This window comes from Schistosoma haematobium, chromosome ZW (genome assembly GCF_000699445.3).
Source record: "Schistosoma haematobium chromosome ZW, whole genome shotgun sequence".
Classification (NCBI taxonomy): Eukaryota; Metazoa; Platyhelminthes; class Trematoda; order Strigeidida; family Schistosomatidae; genus Schistosoma; species Schistosoma haematobium.
Genome location: NC_067195.1, coordinates 86575285 through 86598183, shown reverse-complemented (window position 1 = coordinate 86598183; position 22899 = coordinate 86575285). Strand labels below are relative to the sequence as shown.

Below are 22899 nucleotides of genomic sequence, written 5' to 3'. Positions count from 1 at the left end.
AACCAGATAGATCATATCTGCATCAATAAAAAGTTCCGAATGACAATGGAAGATGTGAGAACCAGAAAAAGAGCTGACATAGCTTCAGATCACCACCTAGTTGTGGCCAATTTAAAACTGAAGCTGAAGAAGAACTGGACAACTGAACAAACAGTAATACAAAGGTTCAATACAGCCTTTCTTCGAGATACAAAAAAATCAACGAATTCAAGATAGCTCTCAACAACAGATTCCAAGCCTTACAGGATCTACTGAAACAAGAAGAAACTACTATGGAGGACAACTAGGAAGGCATCAAAGAAGCATTACCTTCAACGTGTCAAGAGGTTCTGGGTCTAAAGAAACACCATCATAAGGAGTGGATCTCTATAGAAACTCTGAACAAGATCAAAGAAAGGAGGAACAAGTAGACAGCAATTAACAACAGCCGAACACGAGCAGAGAAAGTCCAAGCACAAGCTGAGTACATAGAAGCAAACAAGCAAGTGAAGAAGAGCATTAGAGCTGACAAGAAGAAATACGTGGAAGAACTAGCAACGACGGCGGGAAAAGCTGCAAGAGAAGGAAATATGAAACAACTTTACGATACAACGAAGAAATTAGCAGAGAAATACAGTAAACCAGAGAGGCCGGTCAAAGACAAAGAAGGCAAGCCAATCACTGAAATTCAACAACAGCGAAACAGATGGGTAGAATACTTCGAGGAACTCCTGAATAGGCCGGCTCCAATGAATCACCGGACATAGAAGCAGTACACACATATCTTCCCATAGATGTCAATCCACCAACGACGGGAGAAATCAGAATGACCATTAGACAAATCAAGAGTGGGAAAGCAGCAGGAACTGACAGCATACCAGCTGAAGCACTGAAGTCAGACATAGAAGTGACTACAAACATGCTTCACCTTCTATTCGAAATGATTTGGCAGGAATAACAAGTGCCGATGGACTGGAAAGAAAGACATCTCATCAGGATTCCAAAGAAAGGAGATCTGAGCAAATGTGAAAACTACAGAGGTGTCACACTACTATCAGTACCAGGGAAAGTCTTTAACAAATTGTTTCTGAACCGGATGAAAGATGCAGTAGACGCCCAAATTCGAGATCAAAAAGCTGGATTCCATAAGGATCGGTCGTGCACAGACCAAATTGCGACACTACGGATCATCGTCGAACAATCAGTTGAGTGGAACTTGTCACTATACATCACATCAACTTCAATGATTATGAAAAGGTGTTTGACAGTGTAGATAGGAGAATGTTATGAAAACTTCTTCGACACTGTAGAGTCCCTGAGAAGATTGTCACCATTATCTAGAATCCATACGATGGACTACAGTGTAAAGTCGTGCATGGAGGACAGCTGACAGATGCACTCCAAGTAAGGACCGGAGACAGGCAAGGCTGTCTACCCTCTTCCTTCTGGTGGTCGACTGGATTATGAAGACCTCGACATCTGAGGGAAAACAATGAATACAATAGAAAGCTCAGAACCAATTAGACAATTTGAACTTCGCAGATGACCTAGCCCTCCTATCCCATACACATGAACAAATTCAGATAAAGACAGCCAGTGTAGCAGCAGTCTCTGCATCAGTAGGCCTCAACATACATAAGGGGAAAACCAAGGTCCTCAAATTCAGAACGGAGAACAGCAATCCAATCACTCTTGGTGATGAAACTCCTTCACGTACCTAGGAAGCATCATCGATGAACAAGGGGTATCAGATGCAGAAGTAAAGGCGAAGATTGGCAAAGCAATTACAGCATTCCTACAATTGAACAATATATGGAACTCAAAACAACTGTCAACCAATTTCAAACTTACAATCTTTAATAAGAACGTCAACACAATCAATTCTACTGTACGGAGCTGAAACTTGGAGAACTACAACAACCATCATTAAGAAAGTACAAGTATTTATAATTAGTTTTCTACGCAAGATACTCAACATCCATTTACCCGATACCACCACCATGGAAAACCTGGAAGCACTGGATGGCCGTTTCCATGGTGGTCTAGCTTCAATTGACTCATGATTCCAACCTGTGAAATTTATAAAATCTCCACAAATCCCTTCTGATAAAAATCTAATGCACAAGGTAGTGGAGCAACGTTAGGAGATTGGTTCATACACCATTTGTTCCCTTGGGATACTGGAGCCCATGAACAACCCTAAGTAGATCCTCCATATCCACAAACCCGGTCAAAGCGCTGGACATTGGCTTTTCGTCCTCTCCACAACACCCCCACTGCGAGAAGTCAGTAAATACAGACACGCTTCCATACGAGAGCATCTCGAGAGGGAGAGTTGTCTCTCTCCAATCTTGGCCGTACCAACGCATTGACAATCGACACAATACAATAAGTCCGATCAGAGCATAATCTAAGCACGATTGGTTTCTAGAAGTCGTATTGACACAGAATAATAAACAATAATCAAAATAATTGATTGTCTAACATAATTTTTTTTAATAACAAATGTATTTATATTTATGGATCTAAGAACAAATAAAATGTTTAATATAATGTTACAATTTAATAGTTTACAAGTGAAATGATATTCATTAAAATACACTAATACCTCAATCCCTGAAAGGATATGAATTCATGGCATAAAACAAAAGCGATGAGACTATTTTTCTTTTTTGAATGATGAATACAATTAGAAACAAAAGAGAGAAAAAATTCATTAAAATAAAAATTTTATTATCATGAAAAATGATGTAACGTTTTACAATAAACTGGAAAAAAAAACAGAACAAAATATGAAACAAACAAACAAACAAAAAGAACAACAAAATCAATAAACAAATAATATGGGTTAATACTACAAAGTTTTAAATTCAATGTAAGGGGAACGCAGCGAAAGAAACAGGTACCTAATAAATATGTTGAGAATATATATATATATATGTACTATTAACTAAACAAGACGAGTAGTAAGCAAAATAATAAGGAGAAGAGGAGGAAATAATCAAAACTGAACAAACAAAAAAGTAGAAACCGTTAAATTGAAATGCATAAATCATGTCTTATTTGGTGATACCGTCCATCATTTAAACTAGCCAGCACACATATACTAGTAACAATAGAGAAAAGAAGAATAGAAATTAAAAAATTCATTCAAGGATAATAGGTAAACTGGTTAATTTTACAAAGAAATTAGTAAACAGAACTCAAACAAACGTTCTCTTTGTATTGTTAAAAGTCACTACTATATCAGCTATATCAGTAGTATAAAAATGAATAGTGAAATATTGTGATGGAATAATTTAGTGTTTACATTTTCGACTGTATATTATATATATATATACATACATAATGAAATGAAACCTACCTAGTAAGTTAATACTCACAATCTGTTTATTATTAACGGATGGAAAATCACAGTTTATCAATAACTGTCAGTATTATTATCACTATCAATTTTCCAAACGTTAATATTAACTACCTTTCTTTCTCCTCCTCCTCCTATATAATAATTGGGGTATTATTCCACAATAATATATAATTTGAGAAGAATGAATTATTACTAACTAGTAACAAGAACAAAAAAACAACACATTATAACATGGTAACTAGGAAAAATGAAAAATTTAGGGTAAATAATAATTGATCACATAACAATTGAAGCTTTTTAAAAAGAAATAAAATAACCACAGAATTGATGATGATGATAATAATAATAATAACATTGGTAATAATGATGAAGAATAAATAATTTACACTTATAAATGTAGATATCAGTTCCTATCCTATCATCCAGTTATCTGGAAGCAACAACATCCAAACACATGCACACACACACACACATAAACAACGAGGTAGTCAACCGACATCATTAAATATATTATATACAAGGTGATATACTAAGTCCAGCCAGTCAGACAACAATGACAATAAAACAAGCGATGAAAATAAAATGTGAGTAAATGACAGAGTAATTTTTTTGTTGAAGAAAAAGAAGAAAGAATTCAACGAGATAAAAAGAAGAACACAAATAGTATTTATAATAGTTGCAAAAATCATATTATGATTAACGATACTAATTGAAATGCATATAATGTTGAGACGACAACTGTGGGGGTACAGACACATATACACATTCATAATTGTCAAATATATGAATTTAAAAGAATAAGACTACGATTGTTAACACAGTTGATGATATACAGAAATATGAACAAAGTTGTTGAGTATTGATACGTAGAGATGGACTACAAATTGTATCCTTTCTTTTAAATGAACTGTTACCTTTTTAATTTGTCGAGTCATTGTATGGTACAACAACATATACACACAAAACATATTATTGATAAGAAAAAAAAAGAAAGGAATAGTTTTTGTGGGATACTTCACTCATACTACTACTAGTAGTAGTACGAGTCTTAGTGATATAGTAGGGGTTTTATAGAAAATTTTCGTGAGAAAAAAAAAAGAAGAAAACTAACACCAAGAAGGATGTCATATGTTTAATGATTAACTCTGTCTCTCGCATCGTGTGAATATATGAATTGAAATGTAAAGATAGTTGTTTAGTGGCATAAATCATTTATCACTACCGACGGTAATTCATAGGCATTTGAATAAGACAACAAAACATACATAAATGAAAAGAAATGAGATACAGAATATAGAAAGGGGCATGAGGTTTGGAGATATATATGCACACAGACAGAAGAAAACGGAAGACTTATGGACTTTGGAAAAAAAATTACATCATACAATATGCGAATTTGTTGATTGTAACAATGGACCTGGTTGTTGTAACGATGATGTGGAACATGTAGGCAGCATTGATTGATTCATTGTTAAATTGCTAATACCAGAAGATAGTTGATCTACTGAAACAGTAGGATGATAACGTGTTGAATTCTTGAGTGAATCTTGATTAACAATTTTATATCGACCTGATTTAGGCAGTTCTAGAGAACCTGAAAAAGAAGTATATAAAATATTGATTGTATTTTGTATATTAATTTATTGAGGATGACAACGTCAGTGGGAGGATTAGTCTCAATCAATGAATATAAAGTCAGTGTAATTAATTGAAAATATTACCAAGTAAATAATCAAAATAGAAGCCTAGCAAATACAGGCAGTGTTCCAAGTTACTATAATACAATTATTGTGACAAGAGAGAAAATTAACATGATGAATCAGAAACCAATTGAAGCAATGAAACATTAGTAACAATAAGGAAGACCGAGCACTAAGAATAGGATTCCATAAGACAGAATAGAAAAGTAAGTATAAAAGGAAACTAAGAATTCAAAATTTAGAAAAAGATGTTCAATTGTGCACCACTTATAACTTTCGCGTATATTAAAAAGAATAGTTTCATTCAGAATTAAACTGGAACACCTTCAAATTGAAAGATATTCAAGTGAATAACCTATATCAAAATATATTTTGAATAGACAACTACTAAAGTGATAATTTATTATTTTTTTGAATTACAGATTCAATAGTACTATTTATAAACATTTTGAAAGTAATGCATATAAGGTACACATAAGTATCAGTCAAACTCATTGAATGATGTTTATTAACAATAATGACTCTGAACAGTAATTACGTCCAACGATCGCGCTCGCGAGATTCGAACCCAGGGTTCGGATTTCGCGCGACAGGATTGTGAATACGCACTGTAGAGGAGTCCCACAATAAAACGAAACGGCTATCCAGTGCTTCCACGTCTTCAATCGTGGTCTAACATCAATCAGTTCAAGATCTCAATAAATAACTTAATAATCTCCACAACCCTATATTGATAAATATGTTCAATCTAAAATACTTCAAATAATTAGAAATAATGAAGGTATTAAAATTTTCTCACAATAAATAGGTTAATGATATCATTAGGAATATTTAACAGATAGATGAAAAGATTGTTTATTTCAATTTCGGATCTAATGAAGTTATTTCAAAAGTATGTCTCCTACATCATACTACTACAACTACTACTAATAGTATATTGATAATATATTATGATAAAAAAAATGACAGAGATATATCCATTTAAAGTACACAACAAACCTGTGTCAAATAACACACCACTAGGATAAAGTGTTGCTCCAGGTAATTTAATTTGACCTGTTGTCGTTGTAGAACATCCTCCATTAGGGTCACCAGAACCAAAAGATACATTATTCATAAGATATGCTTGAGATAAACGTCTAGCTTCTAATATCATCGATGTTAGTTCACTTAACCAACGAATACGAGAATCTGGAGACTTTGGCGCTATAATATAACATAAATGTGATTGAGGTGGTGATGCAGCAGCAATTGAAGATTCAAATGGGGAACCTAAATAACGTGTTCGTTCAGAAAGACAAAACCATAACAACTGATCACCAGTAGGACGTGAACCACCGACTCCAACGTCCTCCTAAAATACAAAAGAAAGATGATGATAATGGTAGTAAATGAAAAGTTGGAGAACTCTAATTGTTTATCCAACTAATCTTCACCATAACGCATCTTTAACAATAAACAGTCAATGTGAACTAGTGGATTACGAATGGTTGATTTAAAAATAAGCCGGAAATATTACCGAAAATAATTTTAATGTAGAAATGTTTTAAGTTTAAAAACAATCACATTCCTATTGCAACAGACAGAGAAGAAGCGAGATTTATTAATGAAGCTTGTAAAGTGCAGATAATGTAAAAACATATTGAAACTTTATTGGAGCAATGCCGATAATAAAAACGACTACAAAATATACGCCACCTGTTATATCCGGACGAAGAATAAGTGAATAGTAACCGCTAGGTCTATTTATGGACTGTCATTATATATGTATTCTTATTGTATAACTATTAAGTAACTATATATATAGAACTTAAACTAAAGGGTTAGGTGCAACTTAAATTGGTTATGGGGATCTATTTACATGACATATTCAGGCAAAAATAATCATTAGACAGTAAACATTGATTATGAACGCCAGAAATGGTCGTTTCGTCGTCATCACTCTAGAATTAGCAGTAGAAAATGGTATGATATTTGGCTAACCATAGCATCCAGGAAAGTAGCCCAGTGTAATTTGACAATAGGTGAAAAAGTGTATACCTGGTGTTGGTGAATTGTAGTTCAACCAGACAGTGCCCTTCATATACAATTAATCATATGCTTGAAAAGTTCACTTTCCATCACAAATTATGAAGAACCTTCAAACAACAAGTATCCCAACGCAGCATGACAACTACGTATACACTTACTTTTGTGCCGTACATTACAAAACAAATATTAACTGTATGATGATAATAATTACATGAAAACAATTAAACTTTATAAAAGATAATCAGAGAACTAAATATATATTTCTTTGCTTACTTACCAAAACTGATATCTGACTAATAGGTAATGCATGTCGAAATCGACACTGTAATTTAGGTTTATATTGATCATTATTATCATTCAGTGATTTATTTCCATTCAAGCTACTACTATTTTCAGGTAGCGTAGTGGTGGTGGTTAATTCCATAGCTGCATCGGCGATAATCAAAGCATGATCATATAAGAATAGATGCCTAGTGACAAAGTGTAATTCCACGCCCTCTTCAAGTATATCCAATAAAAGTTCTTCATCTTGACCGAGAAAATGTGAACTACTAGTAGTACTACTAGTACTATTAGTTGATAAATCTGGTGAACCAGCAGTGGAATGAATCATTGGTATAGAGGACTTTGATGGACCGGCAACAAGTTTAGTAGCAACATTAAGTCCACCATGTAAACGTAAATTCCCTATACCAGATAAATTTGCACCACCAGGTAAACCAGTTAATTGTGGAACATCACCTAATTGTGTTTGACCATCACCAGCTACTTCAGCAACTGTAGTCGCCAAACGATGCACAGTTTTAATGAGCTGAAGTATGAAGAAATGGAAATATCATTTACAGTACATAAATTCATCAAACAATAATTTTTCCAGAGGATAAGTCTCGTTATATTATTATTATTATATTACCATCACCAAAGTTTATTTGATACTACTTATATTTTATTGCAGTTTTTTTCTGATAACACTGAATATTCATGTTTTTCTTAAAATACATCAACATTGTTTTCATTGATATTTGGTTATGGTGGTTGTTATATTGATTCATTCCTCTTTTTCATTAGGAATGAATGGGAAGTACTTTTCTAGAACTAGAAACATGCAGTTTTAGAACCGAGTTAAATATTATCATTTGAATAATCTGTATGTGATCGTATCAGCAAGAATGGAATAACATATAGTAATTCTCTTTCTTATCTTTTAACAATTAATCGATTTAATGTTATTAAGATTTAACTATTGATTAAATCAATATTGATTCAATAATAAATGAATGGTGACAATTAACATCAAGATTGTGATAATTATCCATCACTGTCGATGTACAATGTTGGCTGGAGTAGGATTAGATCTAAACGAAATGTGACATTAGTTCAAGAAGGTATTTATTGTTGATTTGAGCTGTGTTCGTAGATAGAATAACTGCGTTGGGATCCATGTGATTATCCTAATTAGCGGAGTTAAATGATATGATGTAAAAATAGTCTCGATAAAATAGAACTATCCATGTTCTATTTTCCCCTAGATTGTGAGCCTCTATGCCAAATCTGTTCCACTATCGCTTATACTACTACGACGTGGATGTGACACGGCAACTTAGACAGACACACAAGTGCTATATTCTATATTATTTAGAGTTGAACCTTCATCAAGTAAACACATAACAGTTAATACGTGAATGATAAGAAAACACTGTACATCAAATTCAAACTTTATAAATTAAAAATAATTTTAAATTGCTATAGAAAATAATCTACTCAACAGTCTAAACGTCTCGAAAATCCATAGTTATATGCGGTGCATTGTAAACTACAAAACACTGGAAAGCCGAAAACATTTCTACTGTGAAACGACCACTTGAGGATGAGATATCGAGTAATGACAATACTATGTAGACAACTTCATTCGATTCTAACAAACATACATACATATGTACATGCAAACACCCTTGTCAGTCAATTTACAATAGTAACGTTGCACAGTATATATATATAAATAATAAAAAAAAAAAAGAGAGAGAGTAAATAGTTGTGAGTGAAGGAAACTCAGAACGATTCAGTGTCTCTTTAAAACAAGTATTCAAAGCAACAACAATAATCACCATTAATGTTCTTACTTTTTCGTGTTCATTTTCAGAATTGTTATTAAAGCTGTTGTTACTGATTTGCGCCAGATCCGATCGACAATGATTGCTAGTTATAGCAACATCATCCAACAGGAAATTATCGCCGGCACAATCAGTTTCACTATTCTCAACCTCCTTCATAGTTTTTGTATCTAGTAATTCAGGTACATTTGGTCGAAGTGGAGGTTGTATTTCATTCATTGGCGGTGGTAACTCTACATCGACACTTTCTTCAGATACATTGTCCAGTAGTAAACCACCTAGTTCAAGTGGTTTTGGCTGTTGTTCATTATTAGTTTGATCATTAGCGGTTGATGTGGGAACGGGATAAGGTGTGTTAAGTACCTGAAAATGATATTGTGAAGAAAGTATAGATAGTGAGATGTGATTCTGATTAGCATGAGAAAAAAATCATGTTTAATAAATATAAAAAAACTATGAGAACTGTGAATCTTCTATTCATAATACTACTCGTAAGTAGCTATGATGTTATTGCACAATTTCTTTCTTTTATGTATATAATTAAATTGATACGATTAATTATTTATTTAATTACACTGAGTTAGTGTTGTTCGCCAAATTGTTTTTGCTAACTCAATTGATTTGACAGTTCCTGATTTCATCATATGTAAAAGTGTATATTTGTCAATTGAGCTTGATTTAAGCTAATATTGGAATCTAATTATACAAAGAGGGTTTTAATATTAATAATGAGGAGGATTATACGCCTTGAATAATGATCGATTAATTTTATCACGTACATGATGGTAGCCAAATTCTATCAATCAAGATGTAAAGTGTTTTGTCCAACATATCCGAAATAGTGTAGATATTAATGAATAGACTTATTGTTAATATCGAAAAGGTTTAAATAAATTTCCATTCTCATGATAAGATTGAATTAAAGAAAGAAAGTGCGATACATTTTGATTATTGAACGGTAAATGATGAACAGGATATTTCCAATTCATCTAATATCATTTTAGTATACATACCTGAGATTGACTAATATCCACTTTCGATCCACGTTTACCAGGAGTTACACCAGTATTGTTAGCTGAGGCACCCGTACTACGACGACCAGTACCGACTCCGGAAGGTAACCATTTTCGAACAGATGTACCTCCACGTCGTACACTTGATGACTGTCGTGAACCTGATGTAGAAGATTTACGACTACAAGGTGCTCCAATAAGACGTGATGGAATAAAACCTTCTCTAGTTGGCGAATTAGTTGATGTAGTTGTATTACGCACAATGATACGAATGAAAGCCCAATCTCCAGTGCCGTTTGGATCATATTTTACAATACTACAATTACTACTATCGTTATCGTTATTTTCAGAAGAAGGTAGAATTGGTTCATCACATCGGTGCAATAATTGGACAATTTGGTGTGCTGACACAGAAATTTCATTATCCTTTTCAGCCTAGAAATAAGAATCATACAATACATCGTTGATTACATCTTAAAAAACATAAACTAAGAAAATTTCACGACTAATCTCAAAGATAACAGTATGACAGTTGTATAACAGAAGCGTTTCAACAAATGAAGTTTGAAAACGAATTTAAAGTGCATATCTGCAGTCATCAGTAAATGTTATCACTAATGTGTTGATGGCTACGTGAAACACATATAAAAATGACAGGCTTCCCAGCCTCATCTAACCAGTTAAAATTAAAGTGCATCAAAAATTGTCAAGCTATTGATCAAATTATAAGTGTCGGTCAGTCAATCAGTCACCTGTTCGTAGGTACATCAGCTCAAGTTGCCAAACCTCATTAGATGAAGTTGTCAGGCCAAGTACCAGGATAGAAGGGGTAATAACAGTATCAGTAAAAAAAAAAGAGAGTTACGATCACACAAATTAAGTTTTCAACGAAAACGTTAGTGATCGACACTAGTTTGAACGTTACGTATAACGAATAAATTTGGCCTAGCTAAAGGTCTTTACCAAACTACTTTCATTCACAAAGTTCGATAGTTGATAAGATGAAACCTAATCCAATCCATGTAGAAACACTAAAAAATGTTTCAACTATAGTCTACACACCCTTAAATCATTAAAAATATGTCTTTCTTACACACATAGAGACTAGAGAATATTTCGATTCTTTACTTAGCATTAAAGTTGTTCCGACATCGAAACACATGAATTTCAAAATATAAGATATTAATTCATCACTTCCTACCGTTCTAACAAAACTTAGAGCAGTTTATCGAAAGAATGGAGGAATGAATGAATTAATCAACAGGAAACTGAAACTTATCAAAGGTAGTTAGAACCAAAGATGAAACCCGTAAATAAATTATATAAGAAACGGAATTGAGATCACAGGTTAAAAAGACAGAATGTCACGTTAGTGTTATTATTCAGACTTACGAAGAAGTTAATTATCAATAAAATTAGTAATTCAAACAACAAGCCAAAACCGTCGAACAACAGAATACTACTGTATCTAATCTATCCTACTTCATTCAAACCAAAAGGTGGCATTAGTGCTTGATGACACTAACTTCTAGTCTGAGACATGTTCGTAGATGCAGACTACTTGGTTAGGGTCAGCGTGACTATCGTAACCAATGGTTGGAAACTCTGGATGACATGGCTCAGAATCGATCACAATGGCTTCGGTGTATACATTCTCTGTCTTCCTTTAAACTATAAGATTAATATCGCTTTATATCTTTCTTTCTACGAATTAATTCTTTCTTCCTGTACTATGTCCTTATATGTAATCATTCTTTTATATATTACTTATATGAATTCGGTGTTCATGTTGTTGTGCTAATGAGGTATGGCACATATGTGCCTGGTCCTACCCTGTAGCTGACTGATTATCCTACTTTCCTTCTTTTTTTTAACAACTGATCTGTTGACACTTGATCCAAATAAGAAAATATTGAATTTCAATACTAGTGGACATTTCTACATATGATTTTATAATACTGGATAAAATAAATATTTATTTGAATGGAGAAAAAAAATTCACCTGATAATTTTCAAGGATATAGAAAGTATCCAAAGTTTCAGTAGAATCATCGAATAAATTTGTTGAATTCGCATTTGGATTTTGATGTTGATATAAACTTTGTACACTGAATACACGTTCACGCATCACTTCACGTAAAGCGCGAACCCAATTCTTAAAAGAAGAAAATATTTAAGACAAAAAAAGTAGTTAAAAATGTCTCTGATGTAAAGAATCTTATATTCACCAAAAACATTTAACAAAAACGCATAAATTAAGATAAGCTCTTCGATCACAGCTCGCATGTCTTCACTTTCGATATGGTTCAGAGCAATTGTTGATAATTACATAGACTTGATCATTTTTAAACCTCTTTAAAAGTATTCCCTTGAAAACTAGATCACTGAACCGATAATTTATACAAAGGAGTATATGCTACACACATTCCAATGACTTTCATCTGTCAATGTTCTATTACCTTAACGAAGCATTGTATGCTTAATACATTAGGACATATGCAGTTAATGCTTTGAGTCTACCTAAGAATAAATAATTGTAATCTTTAAAAAAAAAGCCTCCTTTTTCTCCTAGATGGTTAGTACTTAAGTGGAATATTGCAGAACTAATATACTTGTATGTAATTAAAGCCTATATTACAACAAGTTATATGATTTAATATATATCAAAAAGTCATTTTGTATGTGTACTGAAATTTTATCTAGCAAGTATTGACCGCTCTCATTATTTGATTTCCGAAAATGAATGAAATAGTCAGCATAGCCAATAGTTCATTTTGTATTTTTTTCAAAGTAGGACAACATAAACCTGCACACAATAAATGTTATGCGTCTTCAAATACCAGATTGCATGGATTGTAGCAGTTGTCGTCACGTAATTCAAATATTTAGAAAAATTAAATAATTATTCAAAAAGGAGAATTTATTACACCTACTACTGATATATTGAATGAGTTCGTTTCTAAAACAAACATACTTACTTGTTTCAATTCAAGTGTACCAGCTTTTAATACCATACGATATTCATGAATCGGTGGAATACGACCAGTCCATAGAGCAAATTTACATTGATCCCCTTCAATGTGTTCAGTAATATTACAATCAGCTAATAATAGCCGTGATTTATAAATATACCTTTTGGAAAAAACATACATACATATATACAAATGAACAAAACTGGTGAGTTTGAATATTAAAAAGATAAACTTTATAGATCATCTGAGTTATACGGAAATTGTTCGATTCTTAGTTTACATTATGAGTTGATACTAGCTAGATAATTGTTGAAAATGAACAAGCACTATACAATTGTTTCGTTCCAGTGTGGGATTAATTGGTGAGTACCCACAACCCTACTAGTGAATCTAACCCAAGAACCTTTAGGACTTGGAAAAACATTTAGCTTTTATAACACTAAATGGGTTAACGATTGTTTTTAATTTTAAATTAGCGATATTGAGCGATTACCACTCATTTCCAGTGATGACACCTGTCTTATGCCTGACATAACTGAACTCCAGGAATCACAGCTTCCAGCTAGAAAATAAAAAATCTCCTCAAAAAGTAATTGTAAATCAGAAAAATTATCATTTGTATAGATTGGCGGATAATTATCAATAAAATCTAGTGGACAAAAAAGGTTTGAACCAAACATGTTGATCCAATCGACATATTCACACAAAATGGTTTGACAATGTATCATAAAAAATATGTATATCGATAAAATATAAATCATCAGTTGCCAACTGTGGTCAAAACGTTAGGAGTTCGTCAAGAGATCTGAAGTTCCAGGATTAAATTCTTTGTGAGGTCGTGGATGTGCACTGCTGAAGAGTTCCATAGTATGAACAAACAGCTCTCCTGGTCGTCGATAGTTGTCTAACTAAAATCAATCCGTGATGTAAACCATAAAATTTAATAATCTCTACAAACTCACACGAAAATCAAGAAGAAGTACATTTTGGAGATCATATATATAACAAACTGAACAAGCATTGTTTTAAGGAAAACCCCGAAAGAAAATATTTGTGTACAGCATATCACATCACTTACTTGGATTTATGTTCACCTGGTTGATTAGTCGCTTCTTTGGCTAATATTAAACAATGATCAAAAAGAAACACTCGTCGTTCACGACTTTTCTTAATCAATTGTTTCGGTTCCCAAATAGTGAATTGATCTTGTAAAATTACATCACCTAAAGATGAAAGAGGAACATCTTCTGGAAGATTCTGAAAAAGAGGAAAAGATCAAGCAGAAGAAATGTATAAAAATATTGTTTTAAGAGTAATGTGTACTATTCATCTTTTTTCTCAAATCATTTTATTTACATCTAATATATTTTCACAATTACTGACACTACCACAGATTTGTTATTATTCATGATAATTTAATCTTGGAACATTGATGTGCTATGAAAACTTAGACCGAAGAGATCACTTCAATTAACATATCTACACAATTAATTGTCCGTAATCAATAGATGAGTGTTGGCATGTTACATAATTGAATCCCAATATGAAATCAAACATTCATTGAACGAAAAAAAGAAGGTCGATAAAGAAATATGTTTTGTGCTTCTTTCCTTATACTGATATTTTTTATTAACCGAAAAAATTTTTTATTTTATTTTGATAAAATTGTATCAGATCTACCTGGAGCATACTTAAATGCAATGCATCATTAGCACGTTTCGGTACATTAAGCATAGCTTCTAGTCCTTCACTAATTTCACCAATTCCAGCTGGATCACAACAATCGCGTAATTCACGCAACAACAATTGATATTTAGTAACACGTTGAACCGGTTTAATAAGATAGGATTGTAAAGGTTCAACAAGATTGAAATATAGCTATTGGAAAGAAAAGTAGGAAAATAAGTAAATAAAATTAAGGTGTTGGCACTTTTTTGTATTAGAATAATTTAGAATTCTGCAAATGATTATGAAACAGAAACACTTATAAGTCAACATGATACAAACTGATAACTAAATTAAATTGTTTACTTTGACATAATAATAACAATATATGTTGCGATGTATTTCCGCAGGAGGGAGTGGTAGTTGGTTTTTAATGTGGAGGTATAGGTTACAACCGTGGCTTCAACTACATTGCTTTAGACAGTTAGCTAGTTGGTAGTATCGCCAAACCTTACAAAAATAAAACAGTTGATAGCAGAATACAGAGATTTATAATTGATGAATAAGTTACATTACGATTTAAAAGATTATTGACAGAAAGAGAATTCAGAAATACTTTCATGATTGTTGACGGAACTACAATTAATAGATTCGTATGCCCAAAAAAAACACGAGTACTCCTTGATGATATGCATTAACCAATCATTTATGGCAGTAACTATGATAGGTGGTTTATTTCTGAAAACTTGAGGCTAGTCACAGAAACATTTAGTGATCAGCTTGAAATGTATTAGCACTGTGTTTTTCAGACCTTGCAGTTTGTGCTAGAAATTTAAAGGGCAAGGTGAAATGTGTTATTTTTAAAGATGACTTCTCCTAACTTCCTTTTTTTATATGAGGACAACAAGTGCTTCAGTAAACAAACCTCGATTGAAGCCTAACCACTGGGTCAAAACATCAACTAAACGTGTAAACACAAAACGATAATGAACTAACAACTTAAAAAATTTTACTTGTCGAATTTCATAGCATAACATTGATGGTTGAATTGACACAAAATTGTAGTTTAATTCGAAACTATCACTGAAAAAGTTAAATGCATTTTTACATAGATCAAATAGTTTGATTCTTTAGAAAAACATCGAGTCTACACTTCATTAATTAAGCGGAATATACCCATTGACACATAAAATAAGATCGTAGATGAGGACTGCTGAGGAGTCACACAATAGGATGAAAGATTCGTCCAGTGCTTCCAGGTTTTCCATGGTAGTCTAGCTTCAATCGACTCATGATCTCAACTATTGAAATTAATTAATTGTGTAACAATTCAATTTTAGAGACCTTGATAAGATAATACACAGAATTCCGTTGAATATATAAATCACTTAGAGATCAAACTACTCCAACCACCATCTAATCTCAATACATAGTGCCCGCAGTGTCGAGTCACCTAGACTGGTGGCCACATTGCAACATGATCGATAGCATTCGATCTGCACTAATAAGGACTAGACAAACATGAGATTGATCACCACCCAGTGATCAATCAATTGTGATTACATCTGTGATTTACTTAAGCACCACTACTGGAACATAAAACTCGTAAAGTGATTAACTTCTATTTGGAGAGGTAAGTTTCATGGAAATAGTAAATACAACTAAGTAATAAAAAAAAACTCGTGAACTACCACTCACTTGTAAAGATTGAAAATAACTTTGTCCATGCTCAATAATTAACCTAGTAGATTCAGCATTATTTACACAATACTCAACATATAATTCAGCTAGTCGATCACTGTGCACAACAAAACAATGTCCAACATCTTCCGGTAAGAAATCTCCACTTTCAGTATATTTAGCTAGTTCCGGTTCAAATGTTTGTTTATGAAATTCATATATAAGAGGTATATTACCAAATACAGTATCCACTTGACCAATAAGCCCAGATGGGACCTAAAATAGGTATGAAAAAAGAATGATGAAAGTAGAGAATGAAAGATTTAAGAATATTAGTGAATATTCTTTTGAGAAAAACGTAACCCTGTGGTTTAAATCACTGATAGATGTCACTGCTGTTTGTATAGCAGCAGCCTCAGCAGCAGTAAGTCTCAAAATACACAAAGGAAAAAGCAAGATTCTCAGATACAACACAGAATGCACCAATCCAATCAAAATTGACGGAGAAGATTTGGAAGATGTAAAAACCTTTACATATCTGGGCAGCATCATTGATGAACAGGGTGGATCTGATGCAGATGTGAAAGCGCGGATCGGCAAAGCAAGAGCAGAATATTTACAACCGAATGACATCTGCAACTCAAAACAACCCTCTGTCAACCAACACCAAGGTCAGAATTTTCAATACAAATGTCAAGACAGTTCTACTGTATGGGGCAGAAACCTGGAGAACAACGAAAGCCATCATCCAGAAAATACAGGTGTTTATTAACAGTTGTCTACGCAAAATATTTCGGATCCGTTGGACAAACACTATTAGTAACAACCTACTGTGGGAGAGAACAAACCAGATCCCAGTGGAGGAAGAAATCAGGAAGAATCGCTGGAAGTGGATAGGACACACATTGAGGAAAGCACCCAACTGCGTCACAAGACAAGCCCTCACATGGAATCCTTAAGGTCAAAGGAGGAGAGGAAGACCAAAGAACAAATTACGCCGAGAAATGGAGACAGACATGAGAAAAATGAACAAGAATTGGATGGAGCTAGAAAAGAAGGCCCAGGACAGAGTGGGTTGGAGAATGCTGGTCTGCGGCCTATGCTCCATTGGGAGTAACAGGCGTAAATAAGTAAAGTAAGTAATTTATATTTTATACAAATCAGTCGTACACCAAAGTACAGATTTAAAATGTATAACTAAACCTCGCCTATATTACAAAATAACAGTAGACTATTGAATAATCTTCCATATGGGAATTCACAATGGATGGTGTATTTCATCAAACGGATAAATACCAAAAACTACATTCCACTACTCCCAAAACAAAACAAATTAAGGGTGGTTATTAGCCTAGTACTGCTTTAAATAATTAATAAAAGTTATTCAAACAAAACTTAATAAGGGAGTTTGTTTGTTATTATTATTCGTAGGCACAACTACATTAGAGATTCACAACTTGTCTACTCATAAATAGGTCAAATAATTTGGGGATTAATATCTTTTTATTTGTTAATCTCTAAAAGTGGTTTTAAGAAATTTGTATTGACAAACAATTAATGACTAGCAGTAGATCGACTTCAATCATTACTTAAATAACATTCTGATTCATATACAGAGTCCTCTATGCAAAAGAATTGGGTCATAATTATTGTATGAAAGATAGAGATGTATTAATCGACTGCAGAAATTGAAATAACAACCAACAGTAGGATGTAACTTGATCATTGAATTTTGTGAGTAAAACATTTTACAAGGAAAAAATAAATGATTAAAAACAATAACAAAACAAATTCAATTCAATAATACATACTTGAGCAATTAACATTTTAGGTGGAGATACTAAACCTTTACGATAAGTGTCTATACATTGTTCTAATGATTGTATGTACAGACGTTCAGTTTGAATTAATTCACGTAGAAGGTTTTCACGTCGACGTGCCAATCTACGCTGTTCTTGTGTCGTTCCAGAAGCAGCAGCTGCAGACGACACTAAATAAGATTCATTTGTCATACTTGTACCCGTACTGCCACCAGTACCAGAACTACTCGTACTTGACACAGATGTTCTATAACACAGTAGGAAACAAAGAATATATGTATATAACTCTAGAATTTGACTAGAATATCGAAATATTAAAAAAATGGGAAACATAATTGATGATGAAATTAGGTTAGAAGGAAGTTAAAGACATCCAAACAAAAATATGACGTTAAGTCAAAGAGTTATTGATTATTGAAAGTGGAAGGGAACATACAATTCGGTTATGATAACTGTAGTCTACAATTAGAAGTGTGATAAGATATGCTTTTTAAATTGACTGGTTTGGTGTAATTCTATTTATTCTTTAAAGAAATTCAGCTATAAAAACAATGCATTTCATTAAACTACAAAGTTCTGATTTCGAGGCAAAGATGTGTGAAGTAGGGATTTAATTGAATAAAATGAAAGATGGTTCAAAAAGGTCAATTGTCACCTATACAGCTGGACAACAGCATTATTGCTAATAATGTAATCTATTAGGTTCCTCGAAAATAAAATAAAACTCTATGGTAGCTTTAATCCTGGATTATCACCGGTCAGTAGAAAGTAATCTTACACACACATACACACACACAAATAATAAACCGCTAATAAAGAATATTGTTCGTGAATAAAAATACTTAACTAACCTATCAGGTTCCACTTCAAGTGTTTTAGATCCAGGTTGTACATCAACTTTGGAAGACGGAGAAGTGATACTCTTTTTCAACTCAGAAGATTGATGATCCGATTTTTGGGAATCCTTAAATCCTTTACCACTTACAGTTGAAGAAGTATTCAACTGTGTATCACATAAACGAAGACGTTGTAAAAGTGATTCCATTTGAGTCGCATGACCGGGAGACAAAGGAGAGGAAGAAGCGATCATAGATTCTAAACTTGCACATGCTCTATAAACTTCTTGCATAAGTGAAGGATTAATATTTGAAAGACACATTGAATTAGAAAAGCCGGTTGATTTATTAATAATGGACTCTTGAACATTATGTACACGTTCGAGAAGATCTTCAATTTGACGCTGAAAAAAAACGAAGATATTTGATCCAAAATTAACACAAAATATAACTGAAACTTGACAATTTATATATGAATTATTGATTGAAATCAAGTTGGTAGTAACAGTAATAGTAATACAAAGTAGATAACAAAATCAAAAACATTACCAATATTTCGTGTATTACTACCGATATAATGCTCAATGACATACTATATGCTTTATGAGAATTAAATCAAGATAAGTATATAAAATTCACTAATTCATAACTGTATGTTATAAGCACATATGATTGATTTGCATAATGAGTTTATCGCAGAGTAGAAGCCTATATCTAATGACAGATAATGCAATTTAGACCTAATATGTACAGTAACATTGAAAATGACACCGAGATAAACATCCAACTTCAAGCAACATATTTATATGGAGGTTAATGTATAAAAGCTAATAATCAATAGCTCGTCGAAACATTATTCTAGGGAGAAAAAATTCCAATTTAAGACGTGATAACAATAATAAAATTTATGATGATCTTAGCAAACATGATTAATTCATAGCACAGGATGTGTTAAAAAGTCAGTTTACCTTTAAATTCATAAAATAAGTACAATCATCTAAACGTCTTCGTCGAACAGCCCATGCTTCTAGAACAGCTTTTTCTTTAGCCATTAATTCTGTCATAGCCAATCGAATTTTCTCTTCAACTTCTACACGTCCTGTAGTACTGGTTGGTTGACGATGTAAATATTTACTAAACAAATCAGATGTACGCCTAAAATAATTGAAATATATGAAGAAAAGTGAATGTATCCGAATAAAAGCAATAAAAAATTAATCCATAAATATATAAAACATTTTCTGCATATAATTAATGAAGATAACTCCGCTTGGAGCCCCTCTGAGGCTACTGCCGGTCCCAAGCCCAGATAAAGGAGGACGGTTGGGCATGGGGTTAGCGACCCTATCCCGTAGAAAACTAACTCGTTAAGAAAACGATAACCAAGTAATTAATGAAGATGCAAACAATGAAAGCACTTAATAATAATTAATAAAATTAATATAATAAAACAGTTATATGCGATAATCTCGGCATCCATCTAGAATGGATATATGTCAACAAAGAATGATCAGTGACAATCCCAAACATAAAGCATTAGATTATGTATCAATGAGATTTCTTTAAAAAGAGAATTGATGGATGGTGATCCAAATTTAAGAAAATTTGCTACGGATTCTTTTCTTCCAGACGCACCTAACAAGAATGAAATTTTAGATACAATTGACAGGAAAACCAGTACCTAGGTATCTCCTCAAAATTCGAGCAGCCTAGGGTTACAGACAGAGATATGAGCAATGAGATATTCGTGACTGACTCTCTTGTAGGACTGATTGAGTTAGTAAACAGATTTCCGAGCTTAACTAGTTCTTTAGAGTTGATCGAATTTTATTGACCAATTAAGTAAGTTGTAAACTAGAATCTTACATACATATACCATAGGAGAATAACCCAGCTAAATGATTAATTCTCACAGATACCAGTTTTTCCATACATTCATCACTTACTCAACCTTAATTTTTATTTTTCTTTAAATACAAAATGTTTGCAATTTTTTTCTTCTTTTTCAACTTATTTAAATTCTGCTTGGTTAGTAGTAGTTGTTGAAACGGCGGCTAACCAATATGTTGAGGCTAATGTCCTCAATAAATAATATCCCGTAAACTGAGTATTTAAGGTAGGCCTTAATCTCCTAGTAGAATTACGGATTTACTCGAGATTATTGAGAAGCCTGAACACCAGTTATAGAGATAATTTATTGTTAATGATTAATAAAAATCCACAAGCGTACGGTGAGCAAGCACACGATGAAACAGAGTGAGTGTGTGTGTGTGTGTGTGTTTAAAACCCATATATATTCTTGAGAGTTAATCGGGTGTGGATAAATTATCGATTATCTGCACATTGAAACCAATAGAAGGATAGCTTAAGAGTTAATGTACAGACATGCATTCGATCATACACACCGAAATTAACATAGTGAATTAAGAGTCTGAGTTACAATGAATAGACAAATGATACAGTGGCCAAATGGGCTTGCCACATAGTACATAAACGTTCTTTTCATAATAATCACTTAAGTTTGCACATTCACTAGATAAAACATATTAGTGATTAGACTATGTTTATACATATATTTAAAAAAGAAAGATCTGCTTGTTATGAATGAAAGGGGTTATTGCATTAATATTTTGTTGAAAAAACAATAACAGGATTGATCTGGTATGAAAACGGAGACGAATACTATTAACTCTATATTGTTTATTTTCATTCATAATGTCACTTACCTAGCTAACATACAAGCTTTTAAGAATGCTTCTTTTTGTTCTGCATGTTTTGATGATAATTGAGCTAAATAACTTGTAGGATCACCACTATTTATAGCTTTTTCATTTTGGCACCAATCCTCTTCACGACGATATTCTTTTTCTAGAGACCATAAAACTGATGTCACTTGATCCGATGTTCGATACCTATAAAGTTGTTTTTTTGTTGTTGTTGATGAAATAAATGAATAGAGGGATGTTAACATATTGAAATACTTTTATCATGATGAACAATCATTCGAAAAATAAGTGTAATAACAGTAATAATTGGACATTAAACAAGAAGGAATTGGAATACTGTAAAATATAAAGTATGATTGTAAATCATAATGTAATAATTAGTTGTGTATACAACGAAAAGAAGTCTATTAAAAACAATATGAAAGTGTGATATTAAATGATTGATAGTAGGTAATGAAGGTCCATGAAAATTATAGACGACCAGATCTATAAAAACAAGACAATATTGAACAATATAAAATGAAGAGAGAAAAAAGAGAACAGATTGTTGCCAATTTCTAACATAAAACTACGGATAAAAATGAACTTAACGCAGTCAAAAGAGTATACATTCAATAAATATACAAAATATCTAAAGGTTGAAATATTAAACCATGTATAGAATCATTTAATCCTGTGGGGGTGGGGGAACCAAAATGCTAAAAATGTGAAACGGTCGTTAACATAAAATACAAAATCAGCAAATAAATGTTTTGGTTTATCGTTAATTTAGACTTTAAAACTATCAATCTATCAATAGTATGAACTTGTAATTCATAATCACAAAGTTATTGAAAGTTGTGAAAAATATAAAAACATTTTAGTTTCTAGGCAGTTATTAATTATATATATATATATATATATATATATATATAGTTCACTCAAAGATGGTTTCTCATTATGTTTATCAGTTCTGATAATTTTAAACAATATTTTCTATGAATAAATCTAACTACAATA

General features: G+C 32.6%; 1 protein-coding gene across 1 annotated transcript; it reads right to left on the bottom strand.

Moving 5' to 3' along the window:
- Positions 1 to 510: 510 nt before the first annotated feature.
- Positions 511 to 22082, bottom strand: MS3_00001306 (uncharacterized protein). The gene is made up of 14 exons (XM_051208759.1): positions 21901 to 22082; positions 20143 to 20329; positions 19190 to 19578; positions 18330 to 18585; positions 16537 to 16794; positions 14854 to 15051; positions 14252 to 14430; positions 13180 to 13333; positions 12204 to 12356; positions 10202 to 10636; positions 9198 to 9551; positions 7355 to 7888; positions 6046 to 6400; positions 511 to 4940 (listed from the first exon to the last, which is right to left on the bottom strand). The coding sequence occupies exons 3-14, from the start codon at positions 19381 to 19383 to the stop codon at positions 4726 to 4728; spliced, it is 3285 nt and encodes a 1094-aa protein (XP_051072776.1). The 5' UTR covers positions 19384 to 19578; positions 20143 to 20329; positions 21901 to 22082; the 3' UTR covers positions 511 to 4725.
- Between the last annotated feature and the right edge of the window lie 817 nt (positions 22083 to 22899).